The 17,154-nt window shown below is 29.4% G+C and overlaps 6 protein-coding genes across 11 annotated transcripts; 1 reads left to right on the top strand and 5 right to left on the bottom strand.

The window, feature by feature from the left end:
• The first annotated feature begins 203 nt into the window (after positions 1-203).
• On the top strand, positions 204-3,794 carry LOC100741877 (eukaryotic translation initiation factor 2 subunit 2). Of its 3 annotated transcripts, none has more exons than XM_024371316.2 (7): positions 204-435; positions 1,016-1,276; positions 1,367-1,523; positions 1,599-1,631; positions 2,301-2,485; positions 2,573-2,857; positions 2,944-3,794. In XM_024371316.2, exons 1-7 carry the CDS (start codon positions 418-420, stop codon positions 2,986-2,988), a joined length of 984 nt encoding a protein of 327 aa, XP_024227084.1. In that variant the 5' UTR covers positions 204-417; the 3' UTR covers positions 2,989-3,794. The 3 variants fall into 3 exon arrangements, with proteins under 3 accessions (XP_024227084.1, XP_033179751.1, XP_003493705.1); XM_033323860.1 differs by having other exon boundaries at positions 223-435; positions 1,626-1,631; XM_003493657.4 differs by lacking the exon at positions 1,599-1,631 and having other exon boundaries at positions 225-435.
• Positions 3,795-4,149: 355 nt separating this feature from the next.
• On the bottom strand, positions 4,150-6,155 carry LOC105681553 (putative malate dehydrogenase 1B). The gene is made up of 7 exons (XM_024371317.2): positions 5,918-6,155; positions 5,658-5,861; positions 5,265-5,578; positions 4,906-5,195; positions 4,635-4,819; positions 4,444-4,579; positions 4,150-4,375 (listed from the first exon to the last, which is right to left on the bottom strand). Exons 1-7 carry the CDS (start codon positions 6,062-6,064, stop codon positions 4,170-4,172), a joined length of 1,482 nt encoding a protein of 493 aa, XP_024227085.1. The 5' UTR covers positions 6,065-6,155; the 3' UTR covers positions 4,150-4,169.
• Positions 6,156-6,188: 33 nt separating this feature from the next.
• On the bottom strand, positions 6,189-7,622 carry LOC100741994. Of its 2 annotated transcripts, none has more exons than XM_012392005.3 (5): positions 7,399-7,622; positions 7,064-7,272; positions 6,778-6,970; positions 6,589-6,687; positions 6,189-6,518 (listed from the first exon to the last, which is right to left on the bottom strand). In XM_012392005.3, the coding sequence occupies exons 1-5, from the start codon at positions 7,445-7,447 to the stop codon at positions 6,394-6,396; spliced, it is 675 nt and encodes a 224-aa protein (XP_012247428.1). In that variant the 5' UTR covers positions 7,448-7,622; the 3' UTR covers positions 6,189-6,393. The 2 variants fall into 2 exon arrangements, with proteins under 2 accessions (XP_012247428.1, XP_012247427.1); XM_012392004.3 differs by having other exon boundaries at positions 7,031-7,272.
• A 258-nt stretch (positions 7,623-7,880) lies between these two features.
• LOC100742114 (stress-associated endoplasmic reticulum protein 2) lies at positions 7,881-9,484 on the bottom strand. Its single transcript, XM_003493659.4, has 3 exons — positions 9,188-9,484; positions 8,599-8,671; positions 7,881-8,497 (listed from the first exon to the last, which is right to left on the bottom strand). The coding sequence occupies exons 1-3, from the start codon at positions 9,269-9,271 to the stop codon at positions 8,460-8,462; spliced, it is 195 nt and encodes a 64-aa protein (XP_003493707.1). The 5' UTR covers positions 9,272-9,484; the 3' UTR covers positions 7,881-8,459.
• Positions 9,485-10,442: 958 nt separating this feature from the next.
• Positions 10,443-15,043, bottom strand: LOC100742233 (transmembrane 9 superfamily member 3). 2 transcript variants are annotated; one of them, XM_012392082.3, is made up of 10 exons: positions 14,730-15,043; positions 14,173-14,368; positions 13,958-14,080; positions 13,643-13,887; positions 13,115-13,354; positions 12,711-12,995; positions 12,420-12,628; positions 12,211-12,357; positions 12,045-12,128; positions 10,443-11,976 (listed from the first exon to the last, which is right to left on the bottom strand). In XM_012392082.3, the coding sequence occupies exons 1-10, from the start codon at positions 14,808-14,810 to the stop codon at positions 11,832-11,834; spliced, it is 1,755 nt and encodes a 584-aa protein (XP_012247505.1). In that variant the 5' UTR covers positions 14,811-15,043; the 3' UTR covers positions 10,443-11,831. The 2 variants fall into 2 exon arrangements, with proteins under 2 accessions (XP_012247505.1, XP_033179714.1); XM_033323823.1 differs by having other exon boundaries at positions 12,420-12,624; positions 12,707-12,995.
• Positions 15,044-15,285: 242 nt separating this feature from the next.
• Positions 15,286-16,924, bottom strand: LOC100742451 (pre-mRNA-splicing factor RBM22). Of its 2 annotated transcripts, none has more exons than XM_003493661.4 (3): positions 16,709-16,924; positions 16,581-16,634; positions 15,286-16,488 (listed from the first exon to the last, which is right to left on the bottom strand). In XM_003493661.4, exons 1-3 carry the CDS (start codon positions 16,760-16,762, stop codon positions 15,361-15,363), a joined length of 1,236 nt encoding a protein of 411 aa, XP_003493709.1. In that variant the 5' UTR covers positions 16,763-16,924; the 3' UTR covers positions 15,286-15,360. The 2 variants fall into 2 exon arrangements, with proteins under 2 accessions (XP_003493709.1, XP_033179722.1); XM_033323831.1 differs by having other exon boundaries at positions 15,286-16,436; positions 16,709-16,796.
• Positions 16,925-17,154: the final 230 nt, after the last annotated feature.

Consider the following 17,154-nt stretch of genomic DNA (forward strand, 5'->3'; position numbering starts at 1 on the left):
TTGCGAAGAATTAAAAAATTTTTATTCATGTATTTCTTTTTTATTCATGTAGTTTGTATTATTGTATTTCTTCATTTTATATAATGATGAGATACATATGTAGTGTGTATAAAATTGTATCTTATGCTGTCTTCTCTCATTGGTATATTCTCTCAATGCTATAAAGTCGACCAATAGAAAAGTTTGTTAAAGTGCAGGATGAATTGGTAGTTCAGCAAGCATTTAGAAGTGTGAATCATACTTTGCTCTTAAAAGTCGGATTTCTGATGCAATATTCGTTAATAAGACGTGAATGCACTGTATAAGTAGTACCAGAGGATTGAGACCCGCGTGATGAAGGTGCCGATCTGTATTTAAAGGCCAAGGAAATTAATAAGTTTCATCGAGAACGCCAAAGTGTTTAAAGCAACTTTCAAAATGACTGAAGAAGACTCGGTATGTAATCATATAAAAGAAATATCTTTAGGATGAGTTTGTATCGTATTGGAAAAGCATGGGAGCATGATCATCTTGACATACTTTCTGATTTTTTGAAAATATGCTAAAACCTATGAATAAAAAACTGAAATTTGTTCCCATATATATGAACATTTTGTAACGAAACTTGTATAAAATAAAGATAATGCTACTTTATAGATTCCAACCTCAAAACCATGTGGATAGTATTCGAAAGAATGTACATCTATCATTAGTGTAATATCTCTTGACACATATTCCATTAGCCTGGTTGCTATAACATATTCGATGTTTATAATGCAATATACTGTAATATTTTATGATCATTAATACTTCTAAATTATTGTAATATAATATTTAATCTATAAAATATTTCGAAGCACGGTTAATGCGATATATTTAAACAACTTTATCAAATTTTTATATGAAAATATATTTTTGTTTGAAATAATAATCATTTTGTTGTGTTAATAAAACTACAGTGTTCTATAAATATGGTATATAAATAGAATTCCACATAATATTTAAAGATTTATTGAAGAATTAAAAAAATTCTTAGGTATTCGATCCTACTTTGAAAAAGAAGAAGAAGAAGAAGAAAACTACTTTTGATCTTGATGCTGCATTTAATGAAGGTGGTAATACTGGCGATGCAATGGAAGCTACCGGTGATAAAGAAAATCAGGAGCCTGAACCTCCTACGCCAGCTGAGGATGATGAAGCATTGGATTTAGAAAATTTTGGAAGAAAAAAAAAGAAGAAGAAAAAAGCATTTAATTTAGATGAACTTGATGCGGCTCTGCCTGATACAAAGAAAGAGGTGGATAACTTTGTATATAATTATTATATGCATTAACAGTATATTATATTTACTTATTCATATGTTTATATATTTACTTACTTTTAAAAGGATGTTGTTGAGCAACAAACAGAGGAAGTTGTTGTGGATGATACCTTTGACTTAGATATGGACTTCTCAAAAACTAAAAAGAAGAAAAAGAAAAAAAAAGATCTTGATGAATTAGTAGCTGAGGAAGAACGTAAGGACATTGAAGATAAAGAAAATGGTAAATATTACATATTGCAAGAGTATTATAGTTTGGGGTAACTAGTTGTTTATGTTACTCATTATTTGTTAACATGCTGCACTGAATCTGAGCGAAGTGCAGAGTATGGTAAGGGATATGTTTGCTGTTTTCTATATATATATACATATATATATATCACATATAATAGTCACAAGTACATATATCATCTACACTTTCATAAATCTCATTTTAATGCAAAACATAAAAAATGATTTCTTTTATATTTTATAAAAGTTGATTAATAATCAATTTGAAAAAAAATTGTATTGAATATTGATAATAAGAAATTTAATGTATATTAAACATTGAATAAGAATATTTCGATATACATTGCAAATAACAGGAAACAAAGTGCCCAAGGAATCATGCCTTCAACTTGTTTTCTCTTAAACTAATATTTTGGTAGTTTTATTCAGTTATGATAACATTATTTCTGTAAATTATAGTATGATAGAGAGTCAATTATATTTATTAAAATAATGTTTTCTCTTCCTTTAAAAGCTGAATGTATCTGCTGCTGTATAATTGATCAGTAGTTCGTATTTTTTACATGCGCATGTCTAATTTTGTTAATACTAGATCAAATAAGCAAACATATACATATATATAAATGTAAATAAATTTCATTTAGAAATCAAAGGCAGAAAAAAAGAATAGTACAATTAATGAAATTAGACATAGATTTATTTATTAAATTTTTTATTGTCTTCATCAATTTTCAATCAAATATTAAATGTGTACTATATTTACCAATAGAGGAGACCAGTTGGGTTGGTTCAGATAGAGATTATACATATGATGAACTGCTGGTAAGAGTATTTAATATTATGAGAGAAAAGAACCCTGATATGGTTGCTGGTAAAAAGCAGAAGTTTGTCATGCGTCCTCCTCAAGTAGTACGTATAGGCACCAAAAAGACATCTTTTGCTAATTTTACAGAGGTCAGTTGCATTATAATACTTGTTTATTTTATTTATCAAACTGTAAATCCTTTCATTATTACTTATCTTATGACTTTTTAATTCTAGATATGTAAAACACTTCATAGGCAACCAAAACACTTACTGGACTTTTTACTTGCTGAATTAGGAACTAGTGGTTCTGTTGATGGAAACAGTCAACTTATCATTAAGGGACGTTTCCAACAGAAACAAATAGAAAATGTTCTCAGGAGATATATTAAAGAATATGTTACCTGCCACACCTGTCGTTCTCCAGATACCATTCTTCAAAAAGATACTCGACTATTTTTCTTACAGTGTGAAACTTGTGGCTCAAGATGTTCAGTAGCTAGCATAAAATCTGGTTTCCAAGTAATTATTTTTATTCTCAATATTAGTATAATTTTCTTGATATTAACTCTTTAATAACTATCTTAACAACCAATTATTTATTTTAGGCCGTCACAGGAAAGCGTGCTGCTATTCGAGCAAAAACTGCCTAAAAAATTTGTCATATGTCATGTTTATCAATTTTGTAGCATAATTTTGAAATTATCAGAGATTTCTTGTGTCAGAACGCAGTTTTTACTATATCTATTATCTGAACACTCATTTTTTACTTATGAAAACTGAGGATTGTCAGGATAAAAAAGAATAATTGTAAAATTTACAGCACATCACTTTTTATCAATTCGCAACAGACAAAAAGAAATTATACAAAGTACTGTTTCTGAACAAATTTTTTCAAGTCCCTCAACTATTTTTAATATTTTTATCTTACTTTTGATTTTAAAATCTTTAATATATTGTTTCTTCCTGGAATGCATATATAAAATCATATAATTTGATAGAATTTTATTTTTTTTTTACGCATTTCATTCCTTTCGTAATGACCGATGCGTATTAAACACTTTCGAAAAGGCATATAATTGAATTAAACACACTATTTAAATAGCATGGATAAAACAGTCACACGATAATACGTAATGCATTATCCATTTGTCTACCATTGTGACATCAACATCCTGTATAAAGAACGATTAGGTATAAAATGGTATAGATTACCAGTTGTTAACGATAGATTTAAGCTGGTAACAATTTGTTATATCATTTTCTGTATACAAGAAAATTGTAACATTAAATTCAAGTACATTATTACGCATGGCCAAAAGTATTATTCCTGATATCTTTTCATGAGAAGTGTTGCAATAAAATGCAGTGATTTTTTTAAAGCGATCAATGGCTATCTTTCTTAGCTAATTTATTCAATTGTATTTACTAGGTAATAAATCTATCTTAAGAAACTTCATTACTTCTCTTATATTTCATTAATAACACTGTAAAGATATTTGTATTTATTAAGTTTAATTCTAGTGTATTATCATGACTTATGGTTTGTTAGAAGTCATTTATGTGCAAGTCACAAATATTTTTTATTAGAATTAATCTGATGTAAAACTTGTTTATTGGAAGCATTGGTTATAAAACGATGTGCAATTTTAATGATTACAAATGTATATTATAACGATTAACTTGAATATATATATTAAATTTGAATAATTTTGTGCTATTTATATATATTAAATAATACAATAAAAATTATGATTTTGTGATTAAAAATAAACATAGAGTTTAATGGATGTAAAGCACTAAAATCGTATTCATGTAAATGATTAGAAATGTATTATTTTGTTGCATCAGAACTGTTTTTTAATTCAATTATTTTTTTCTTAACATAAATACCAGTGTCTATAAGGCTTTGGAATATAGAAATTGGCATGTTCGGCATTGGGAAATCTCTGAAAGGGACCCATACTCGTGAACCATCTTCATATTCTTTTAAATAAACTGGTTGTGAAAATACTAATCCCTTTGGAATACCAAATGAACCTAAAAGACGTAAATTATTTCTAATTTCCCTATTTCATTTTTTGCAATTCTTACTATTTTTATATTACCATCAGATTCAATTCCTAATGATATAATTTCATCCCTGATGCTTTTTTTATTACTATACCATAACTTTAAAAGATCACAAATTGCTCTACATTTTGGAAAATCTTCTGATGTGCCCATTTGATATCGAAGAAGGGCCTAAAAAAATTTCTGCTGTTTCATATTATTTAAAAAAGTGCAACAAGTTATGTACCTTGCGTTTCAAATAGTTTTTATAAGGATTTTTATCATGTGTCTTGTAAAAAAACCACCTCAGTTCGGAATGTTGAGTTCCAAGTGGTAGTATCATATTCTCATTCGAATTTAGAGCTCTTTTATTTGGACAATAAACATCATATTTTTGAATCATATGGTGAACATCTACAAAGTGATTGATTCCTATAATTAAATGTAATGTTTTAATATATATGCAAAAAAATAGAAGAGAAAATATCATGGTATTCTGCTTTAATATATAAACCAACCCAAGAAGCCCCAAACAGGTGGACAACCAAAATTTTGCAGATTAAGACCAAGTGAATTTACAAATGTGTATATAAGTTCTAAACCATAATGAGCACTAGCAACTACAATGTTTGTGCTTGATAATTTTGTAACAAGTTCCATCATGATATTGGCGTAAAAACATGGAAGATTCATTGAGCAGAAAATTACCTTCATATGTGAAGGCGCATGTTCATTTATATGTGTACATAAATTTGCTATAATTTTATAATTACGTTGCAGCCAATTATCTGTACCTTCATATTCTTCTCTGAAAAATGCGTATGTAAATACTAGTAGACATAATAGCAATGAATAAAAACAATATTAATAGATTTACCGTGTTAAACTGTCAAGGTAAATTAATATATCACAGTCTTTTAATCCATCAGGGATATTTTCCACAATATGTACTGTATTTATGCCAGCACCTATTGTTCCTGCATCTCTAAAAATTTTCCTAAGTTTAAAGAAACATCCTGGTTCATCATACAAGTTAATAACAATTCCATGAGTCATCCAGAGCTCTTTTGTCATTAATAACTGAGGAACAAGATCGGGGCACATTGATCTTCCTGCTCCTATTATCATTATTTGACGGTATTTTTTTTGTATTTGTAATGGTTTGCTTCTTTGTTTCTTTATATTACAAGCCTTTATTAAACGAACTTAACTTAGAAAAATGAACTCTTAAATATAATATAGAAATTCTTGCTATAAAACGTTTTCATACAAATAATAAGTCTGTTTGTAATGCATCAAGTTCTTCTTTGCTTAAATATAAACTGATGTCATAATAATTATGCAATAATTCCCAAAATTGGGAACTACCTCCAATATAAGTTACATGAGACCGACTAAGTCCAATTTCTCTCCATATTAGAGGAGATTTAGTGTGAGTCCATCCATGAAGATCACAAGTTTCTTTCAACCAACACTAGAAAATAAGCTTCATAAAGAAGTATATTTATGAATAAAATAATATTAACTTACATCCCATCTTGCAGAACTTTTACTAATACTTCTGTAATGAAAATTCGGTAATATCGTAGACAAACTTTCAGCGACGAAACATATATAATTGAAAGTACAATCTCCTAAAATACCAGCTATTACAGTCAAACTTCTATCTGTTGTCATTTTGTACAACAACAATTGAAAAACGTTTAATTGCTATTTTTGTGAAAATTTTTATAAAAATCCATCAATAAAATAATAGTGTGTTATTCTTACAACAAAATAATTTATTTATGCAAAAAAGGTATCATGTATCAAAGGTACATTTTATTATATTACTTATTCTTAATCTTCTTTTTAACTTATATATTTAATCACCTATTTAAAATCAATTTCATAATGTACTTATATAGTTTAACATAATATAATATTCTTAGATTATTTTATTCAAAAATTCCATAATAAGAAACTTAAAGCCACTGTTAAGTTAGATAACTATTCCATTTGTATATTTAAATTTTGTCATCATCATCTGATATTTCTGGTAAATCAGGATTTTTAAATTGTATCCATTCTTTATCAAATATTTCAGGTGATTTACATAATTCTGGCATTTCAATCTCAATTTGTTCCAGATCTATATAAAAAATTTGGAAAACATATATATATATATAATACATGAAAGATATATAGTTAATGTTTAATACCTGACTCAAATCCTTCATCTTCATAAGGTACTGTCTCACGTTCCTTCTTTACACAAAGTTCTTTAAATTCATTTTCTATAGTTTTAGTATAAATGTCATCTGTAAAAATATATTTCTATAATTTAATTATTCTTTCAAGTTAATTACTTTTCATGAATTATAATTTAATCAAGTAACTAAATATAATACCAAATTCAAGTTGCATATCATAATATGGTGCTAGACTTTCTGGCTCTGGGTATGATTTGTGAATGTTACTTTTTACTGGTAATGGTTTCTTAAAAATACTTTCACCATACGATTCTGGTAATTTTATATTTTTTGTATTAGATACTTTTTTTGGAGATACATCCTTCATTCTGTTGTAAGATATAGTTGGATTCTATAAAAAATTAAAAAAATATTATATATCCTATTTACACAAATTTGCAATGAGTTGTACCTTTAATAAAATATTTCTCTTGAGTGATATTACTTGGCAGCTGTCGTCTAACTGTGTTAGTTTAGGCTTTAATAATTCTTGTTGTTTACTGGGAGTACTACTTTGTACAGTAGTAGAAACATTTAAGTCAGACTTAGATCTAATTGACAATCCTTTTGGTTTTGATCGGCTAACATTTTTCAGAGGAGTATCATTTGTACCAAGAGAACTTTTGGATCTTGCCAAAGGCTTCATAGCTGGATCTATAATAGTTATATTATTAATACTTTTAAAGAATTAAAGCAGTTAGCATAAACTATTAGTTTAAAATAATATTTATATAAAACAAAGAAAATATAAATATTAACCCCACGTATTTTTGTTTTTACCTTTGTGAAGTTCCGATACTTCACCGAACAAATTAAATATGTTTGCCATTTATAAAAATTTATATGAAAAATAAACCCAAAATGATTAGAAAGATATTCTGAATCTAAAGAAAATAATTTAATGTTTCTAACTCTGCTTTTGAAAAATCTGTTTTCACTTCTTTTTCATAAGCTTTCCGTTTAATTTAAATAACAGTCTCTAAGCGAAACTAGGGAAAATTGGTCACACTGAATTCTTAAATTACTAAAAGTTTTTTTAGGTATAAAACAAAATTGGTAGAATAAAAAAAAAATACGAAAATACTGTTTTATTACTACCAGAATATATCTATATTGTATTCATCCATTATAATTATTTATGATAAAGTAAAATTAGAACGTTTCTATTGTCTTTAGCCTATAAGGATCAATAAAGTTTACACAAGAACGTATTTATCCATAATGTAATTTATTAAAAGAGACAAAGAATTGTCTGTAGCAAATATTTCATTAGGATAAATTACATTGATAATATATATAATATATATTTTTACATGTATAATGACTTATCATGTCTTAAGGCCTCTAAAATATATAGACAACCAAAAGCTACCAACTGTTTACAGTGGAATGCTTTGATTAATGAATTGATACAATAAATTGATCACATGTATGTACAATTATTTACTATATATAGGTATCAATGAAAGAATTGAAGCTTTTCATAAGACTCAAAATGAAAAATGCTATGCAAAGCTATAGAACAGATTGAAGTCATACTCAAGATGTAACATTTTGTTTGATATCTACAAAACAAAAATACATTAAATGCAATATTCTTTCATTGATACATATACAATTAAGTAAAATGTTTATAAATGCTAGATTCATTCCTTTGAGTTGTAGCAAAAAGAAGGATATTATTTAGTGGAAATTTGAGTTCAGTTTCATGTCAATATCATTATGTTTTTACAATAGAACAGTCTGTTGATCTCGCTTATATACCAGTAAGATGTAGACAGCTTCTTTTCATATTAACAATAACAGCAACATCGTTTTAACTTCACATGCTTTTGATTTTCTTAAGCCATTCTAATACTCTGAATTATTTGGAATACAGCTGAAAATTAGAAAATTTAACTTGTATATAGATGTGAACATTCTTTTCTATGTATTTTATGTTTACTGAATTTATTTATATTTAAATTATATTAAACTTACCAGAACCACATACAACAAAGATGAAGAGTGCTAATAGACAAGGTCCAACTGGAGATCCTTGATCTTGTGGTTTCTACAAATACAATAATTATTACATATCATTGTAACTTCAGTTATTATTACCAGATAAAGCTTGTAATTTGATATAATCAGTGAAATAAATAGATTTATAATAAAATGAAATTTATATAGTGTTTTACAGCTCATATTTACTTCATAAAAGATGTATAAATTAGTTAAATAATTGATTTCAAATTTGTAGCATAGATTCATGTCACATATGGTACAATTATCAATCTATTAATTTGTTACTTTTTACTAGTCAACAAATTTTTAATCAAAAACATTTTTCAAAGATCTAACTATGCTAGCCGAAATATGTATAACATAAAATAAAAAATATGAAACAATAATATTATTATAAATGTCATTGCACATGCAATCAATTTGGCAACCTTATTATAGTTTATAACCTCAAAATTGGAAACGAAAATAATTGTTTATTTTTACACAATTAACATATTTTAATCATCTTACTTTACACATAACTGTTAAAATAGATTTTATCAAACAATAGAACACAGCATACCGATGACTTTGGAACATTTCCACGAAGTGTGATGTTTTTTGTAGCTCTTTCGTTTGCGATACGCATTCTTTGTTTTGGTGCCATTTTTGCTGCTTTTTATTTATCGGAAGTGTTAAGTTTATAACTTGAAATAAAATAGAAAACAATTTAAATAGTATTTCAGTCACTGTACACCTACAACAATATGTAATGTTCTTGTAGTAATAAATAGTTGTGTATACTACACTCCGACCTGCTGCGTCGACGAGTACGCTTTGACACGTGAATACTTCTGAATGTACGACAGAGCTCTTAGTGCCACACTGGCACCATCAGAATCAATTCAACAATTATACTTTTTGTAATCCTGATCTTTTCTGAATCCTTTAATTATACATACAGATTGCTATATTATATCATTACTTATTTAATCAGTGATTACAAATAACATATTCATCGTGATATAATTTTTTATATGAAATACTTTTGAGCAACGTAGTATTTTTTTCAAATACGAATATCACGGTCTTATCCTAAATGCAAATAAGCGACTTTTTTCCGTGCGATATGATTGCAATCATATGTCATTCTTTGAGTTCCCAGTTAAGACCAATAAAGACATATAATCCGAGCTACATCACGTGGAAAAAGGTCGCCCGTTTGCATTGGGCTTTATACACACGTCTGGTTATGGTCATATAAGCAGGTCTGGACACTCCTATACCGAAAGCATTGACAAAACTGTTTATTTTATTGAGTCGACAAAAATCAAGATGGTGGATAAGAAAAGGTCTTGTCCTGCGCATGTATAACGCGACATATCAGTGAATGTATAGTGGTGCATACGACTGTGAGCCCCTCTATAGGAGTTGTCCGATCGCACGATCGTATGCAATATACCGCCCGTGCCCAACTGCGATCATGATGAATACAATAGTATTCTACTAATTGAACATCACTATCCCCATTATTCCTTAAAAACTATTTTCAGAGCTCAGCGTTATATTTGTTTCTTTTATTTCACTTGTCCTATTTCTTCTATTTTATTATTCAATTGCTTTTATACAAGCTACTGGCCTTAGAATTTCAATATCTTTGTTGATTTTCTACCTATTTCACATAAAGTTAAAGTTTTTATATAAACATAAGTTCTTCCTTAGGTCGTAGGCCACGGGTCGGAATTTATCCAATTAACAAGGTAAAGTTCCCGCTAGCGAGATAACACTGTAATATAGGTAGATAAAGATCAATGGTGTATAAATAAAAATAGATCATATTTTTGTTGTACGTAGAAATTTTATATTTCTTAGAACTGCTACGTTTAATAACAAACTGTATGTTCATTCAAATATTCTCATTGATATTTGTCGCTCGACGCATCGCATTAGGATAAACACATTCACTGCCATTCCTAAATTCCACAATCCTCTCGATTTACTTTTTTTCTCAGCAACGCTTAAACGTGTTCTTAGATATTTAGTCGCGTGAAGAGGATCACAAGTGAAAAAATCATTTTACCACCGGTTATAGACTCACAATACTTTACATTTTATCAATGCATTCACATTTCAGAAGTCATTCATTTAAAATAAAAACTATTTATATCAAAGAAAATATGTGATACATAGCCAATAGTAAAAAAATTTCGTATTATCCACATTCTTTCTTTAATCCTACTGTCTAGCTTATCTATAAATTAACGTTACTCGAATTATTGGTAATCAAGCGTTATGTATATAACTAAAATCTCAAAACAGAGTCACACAACTGGGGTACTGTTTCTAATTATGCTAACTAAAGTATATCCCTTGCATTCTGGATAGATCGTATCGAAAATTTATACTGTACAATTTATACCTAATAACATGTATCTTCTTTCTTTCATTTATTTCAGTATCGACATATTCCATTTTCGCAATCATAATTATTAGCATTCGTTGGTATTTTGGAATGTTAATATTTTTGATCAAGAATTCAGACATTTGTATTTGTTGATATATATTCTGAAAGAGGCAATGAGATTTCTTAAACATTTTTTTAATTTATACAACTTTCTTTCTATAAATCCCCCGAAAAAAGAATAATTAATAAGTTTCTAGTAAATTCAACAAACAAATAAAAAATTGAGCAACGTTATAAAGTTACCTGTTTTAAGAGTAAAATAGTAATTCTAAAATATTACATAATTATCGGATCTTGCATTTTGTGTAATACCAAATTGTGACTCATGAGATGAATATTATATATGACTGTTTGAATAATTGGCAAACTATTCGTTTCACAGATGTGTACTGTACTGTACTATAGGACCCATCTTCACAACTAAATTACAGCAAATAAATTAATCACTTTTTTTTTTAAATGAAAATATTATTATGATGTTACATCAATAGACGTAAAGTGATAAAATATTCACTGAATATTTTGAAGAAACATAACGATGTACCAAATATTTCTTTTTAAATATTTACGCTACACTTCATTGACATTAGTATGTTATTGATGCCGGTTTAATAGTCTCTTCGACAAGTTACATTTGCGCGTCATAACGAATAATGTAAATAACTTAAACTACCAAAAAGAGTCCTACTTTATAAAGACCGGCAGGTTTCACTCTGTATGTTCTCAATTTAATCCATCTTAGACATTACACTAGCATTGTGCTTTAGTCTATTTTAACTGTAGAGTAGATCTTTCGTACAAATGCATTAGTACCAACGTAACCAACAGTTCCACACATTATACCTAAGGCAAGACTGAACAATGCCATGTAACCAAAGTAAAAGGCTGTTTGGAAGAGACCGTACATTCTGGAAAAAAGAAAGTTTGAAATGTAATTTTATTTTTTAATCAATGTAATCAAGCATTATAAACTTACTTTGTTTTAAAGAAGAAGTAATAAAAGGAATATATGTAGACATAACCAGCGGTTGAGGCGGCCGATAAGAAACTTGTCCACTGCCTATAAGACAAGATAGCATATGTAAATGAAGAAACAATCATTGTTAAACAATATACATAATAAACAGTAACACAATGCTTACCATCGATAATCTTCGGCGTTTAGCAAAAAGTATGTACATACGATAGTAACACAAACAGTTACTATCATTAGAATAACGAATACTAGTAACATAAATCCATAAACATAATAAATTTTATATGCCCAGAATGAGGTAAAAATAAAATACCTAAAAAAGGATAAAACAACTGTAATATAATAATTTTACAGTATGTAAATGATGAAGCTTACATTTCAATGAATATCGATCCAAAGGGCAAGATACCACCAAGCATTATGATAACAAGTGGTTCCATAAACCATTTCTTTTCAGGAATAGGTCGAGGTACCGCGTTAACTCTGCATGGTGCGTCCGGTGTCCCAGCTAAGTTACGGCCTAATATGGTTCCAACTAATGTCAATGGTAATATAACAAATATACAAATACATGTTACTGCTACCTGTAAATAAAATATTCTTGTTAGTACATACAAGATACGTATATATGTACAAATGAATGTGTACTATGTAAATAATACTTTCCATAGAACCAAATGGTATAGCACGGCTAGCGTGATAATACATTGCAATGAAGTTAATGAAGAATGCAGTGCCACAGACAATAAGAGGTAACATAAAGGCACTGAGAATCATTTGTTTGATCCAAATACGTCCTCCCATACGTGCATATAAGCCTCCTCCCGCATAACCATTTATAGGTGATGTTGCAGCATACACAAATATTGCTATCGATAACATCGATCCTCTTTCTGTATACGGCTCTCCGAGGATAGCAAAAATAATAACACTAAGTACAACCACAGTAACCTAGGGTAAAAAGTCAAATTTAAAGTAAAAGAGCCTATTAGTACACGTTTCTTAAAAATATACTGTCCTAAAAATGTTTATTATTAAATTTGTAAATTTTGTATTATTAAAGTAATTACTTGATAGCCTGCGCCTATTAGAGCTGAAAAAAGCATTGCATGACTAGCTGGTCTAAATACATCTCCATGAACTTGTTTCCATCCATATTCATCTCCTAAATCTCGCTCCATATCATCCATTTCTTCATCCCTACTATATCTAGCATAATCTTTCCTTAACGTACGCATTAAAATCATTGAAACAAGCCCAACAAGAAATATTACCATCATAAAACTATTAAAAATACTGAACCAATGAATCTAGAAAAGATAAAGGACAATGATCAGTTTAGTAGTAATGTATAATCTTTAAAGCAATAGTATTAACAATGCTTGCTTAAATTCCAATTTGTTCAATGAATAATCGTGTAACAGATAAAAATTTTATTCTGGAAATATTCTCTTGTTCCATGACAAGGAACAAGAATTGAGAGAAAGCAAGAAAGACAATACCTCTCACTTACTCTTGCTATATCTATTTAGTGTCTTTGTCAATATGTTTACGTTACATTGAGCTCAAATTTAGGCAAACATTGCCAGAATACTTACTCTGTGTTGAAAAAAATTAGGATCCAGATATTTATCAAATCTGTCTTCAAATTTAACATTACTCTTCTTCCAGTTAACTTCATAACTGAAAGAGATAGCTGCATCTTGTACCAGTTTTACTTTATTTTCACTTGTCAAATTTACATCAACTATTTGCTTTCCATTATATCCTATATCAAATTTCTTATGTGTCCAAATGTAATAAGATACAACTCCATTATTTTCTTCTGGTTCTCCCACAACACCTAAATATTTTACAATAATCAATTGATATAACAGTAACACATTTTAGTATTGGAAAAAGGAAAACATTACCCCATATTGGTAGATCATCCATATACATCTTATACCAATATTGATTCTTCACTGCATATATGAAAGCTTTTTCACTTTCTTCTGTTAATTTTATTTGACAATAGTCCATTTTGGCGATATCAGCTATGAGGTAACCAAGTATATATGTATGTATTATATATATTACCCACATAAATACTTATAATATTTATCACTAACTAATAAAATTAAAATACCCTTAAATTCAATTTCCAGGCCACTAAATTTGAGTTCGATGCCTTGCAGTGCCTCAGAAAAGGTCTCATGATAATGATTAATGACATCTTTTGTACCCATACAAAAAGGTAATGAATAATATGAATAAGTTTCTTGACGGTTGTGATATGGTCCAACTGTACTCATCCATAGTACAACTTCATCATTATCTTCGTACTGGAAAGAAAATACATCTGGTAATACACATTCCTCTTATATGTAATAGAATACAATTAACATGTCTATACATCATAGTAGAACGAATCAATCTCTAGCAAGTAATAAAAAAATCACCTATTAAACTACACCACTTGTAGAAAAGATAAAGAACAAAGGTAGTTTATCACAAAAAGTAATGTAAATAAGAATATATGAATGGACAATATATTTTCCACGTCAAATCTTTATGGTAAGATAAGGAAAGAACGAATTGTAATAAAAGAATATAAAATGTGGACGTTGTAAAGTCAACAAGGACACGAATGTAACGTATTTGCCACTTTGACATTTTGAAAATATGTCAATTCCGAATACTTACGATGTGAGTGTGCTCGTCAGGACGGGCAAAGGGGAGTAGGCTAAGCGCCAGAAAGTGGAATAACAATCGAGCCCGACACATGTTCACCGTGACGGGAAGGCGCACTAGGCGCCTTATGTTAATACAGACAGAAATTCAAAGATATTTGATGATGAAAACACTCCATAGATTTACAGAAAAAAAGTTACGTAGCAGAAACACCGGACGGACAGGCACCAATGGACACGTATTAAAATACGATGATGACACTCGGAGCGGCCGCTAATACGCGCTAGCTGTTAAGAATGTTAGTTCACAATCATAGTAGATGGCGCTTTTACTAAGGTTCAAGTTGCAATAAGCTACTATTCATCATAAAGGCTGTTCCAATGAACTCAAAGTATGAATTCAAAGATCCAAAAGAGACATATTGAAATTAAACTGTGTTTGCAAATAATATTATGCACATATTTTAAGATTTAATTAATTTACTAAGCAGTCGTATATTCACAATTATATATGGAAAAATAGAAATTATTAATTATTAATTATTGTGACACAAATAGTTTAAACAAAATCAAAGATATATATTTATTTTTTTATACACATTTTATTATAATTACAATTAATAAAAATCAAAATATTGTTATTACTATTCTTCGGGCCAAGGTTTTCCTATGCCTTGAGACGCACCCATTCTTGATGGATCTTGACTTGGATAATGTATTGGAGTTGTTCCAGGTGGAAAAATAGGTGTTGCAGTGGCAGCTGCCATTTGAGGTGGGAACATAAATTGGGGAGCAACTGGTGGAGGTGGAATCATCATTGGTGGCATCATGCCAGGAGTAGTTTGTAGATTGAAAAAATTATTTCCCATGCTTTCTGGTGGAGGTGGTAGAGCACCTGGTAAACCTGGCACAGGCTCCAAGATTTCTCTAGTTGCTTCTGCTGCGGATACAGTTTGCCTTCCTTGTGAACGTCCCCATTTAATTGTTAATCTTCGCCCTCCTAATATTAGTTTGTTAAATGTTCTTTCTGCTGCTGCTTCGGCGGCGCTTCTCTGTGTGTACTGAATGAAAGCACACTGTTGACGAGGAACCATAGTAACGGAGCGTATTTCACCGTATTGATAGAAATGATCGCGTAATTGTTTTTCTGTTAAAACATCACCTAAGTTGCCAACATAGAGAGTTGTAATGGATTTATCCTCTGGTGGGTCTAACTTAGGCATAGCTGCAGCTCGGCGCATTAATTTATCAGCAACAGGGTCATTAACTCCGTAATAACGATCTTTGATATTTTGATCAGCTAATGGATCATCAGGATCAGTAGGTTTCTCATGACGATATGGACACTCTTCTCCTCTTTTACACTCTCCTTTAACCCAAAAAGAACAAATATGTGGCCTGTTTCTTTTGTAATAAGGACTAGTCCTTGCCAGCTTCATCAACAGATCACTAGCAGCTGCAGATTTACCAACAGCACCTGCTGGTGATGTGGGATCTATTTTTCCAATTTCGCTGTCTATATTTTGTACATAATATTCCTTGTTTACATCTGATCTGGGCAAGTCATCTTTGATCTTAAGTGCTGCATCGCGTACTTGAATTGGTAAACCATATTCTAAATCAAGTAAACATGTCTGACACACATTTTTCAAGCGACTACAAGTCTGACAAACTTCTGTCTTTTTGAACCGCATTCTTGCACCAGGACACCACCTAAATACTGTAAATGGACGCATGCATATTTTGCATTCTTTTCCATATCTTTCTTTTGTCTACAAATATAATTAAAAAAAAATATTATGTTACACACAAATAAATATTTCTTATAAGAATCGAAATTCAAATTTTGACGAAATTAACTTACCATACGAATGTACGGATTGTCACCTAAACAAGTTTGACATAATATTGGGAATTCCTATAAGGAAAGAAATAAACAAATGTTTAAACGTATCAAATTTACGATTATGTTATAATTTAGATTTTACTTACGGCATCTTCCCAATTTTGCCTATTATACATATTCGTTGTCTTTGAAGTAGCCATTTTACTGCTTATTTAATTTATAAAACCCTTGATGAATGTTACGACAACACTAATGTTTATAATTCAATGGCGATTGGCGACAGACAGCAGACAAAGAATGCTCTACGTCCGCCGCCTACCTCATTGAACACGATCTTATCCTGCCAATAAGATTATGTTAGTTTTCATGAAATCTTTGCTAGCAAACTTAATTTTGGCCAGCCAATTAAGTCAAGAGAAAGAAGTACTTGAAACAACTATGAACCAATAAAAGCCATTCTTTATATTTTTTATATTTTATGAAATTAAAAAATTTCTGAAAATTGTACAATAACCTCTTTTGTATATTCTTGTATTAATTAACAATTAAATTTTTATGATAATAGCATTGTATTTCAACATTAAAAATGTTC

This window comes from Bombus impatiens, unplaced genomic scaffold (assembly GCF_000188095.3).
Source record: "Bombus impatiens unplaced genomic scaffold, BIMP_2.2 scf_1275, whole genome shotgun sequence".
NCBI lineage: Eukaryota > Metazoa > Arthropoda > Insecta > Hymenoptera > Apidae > Bombus > Bombus impatiens.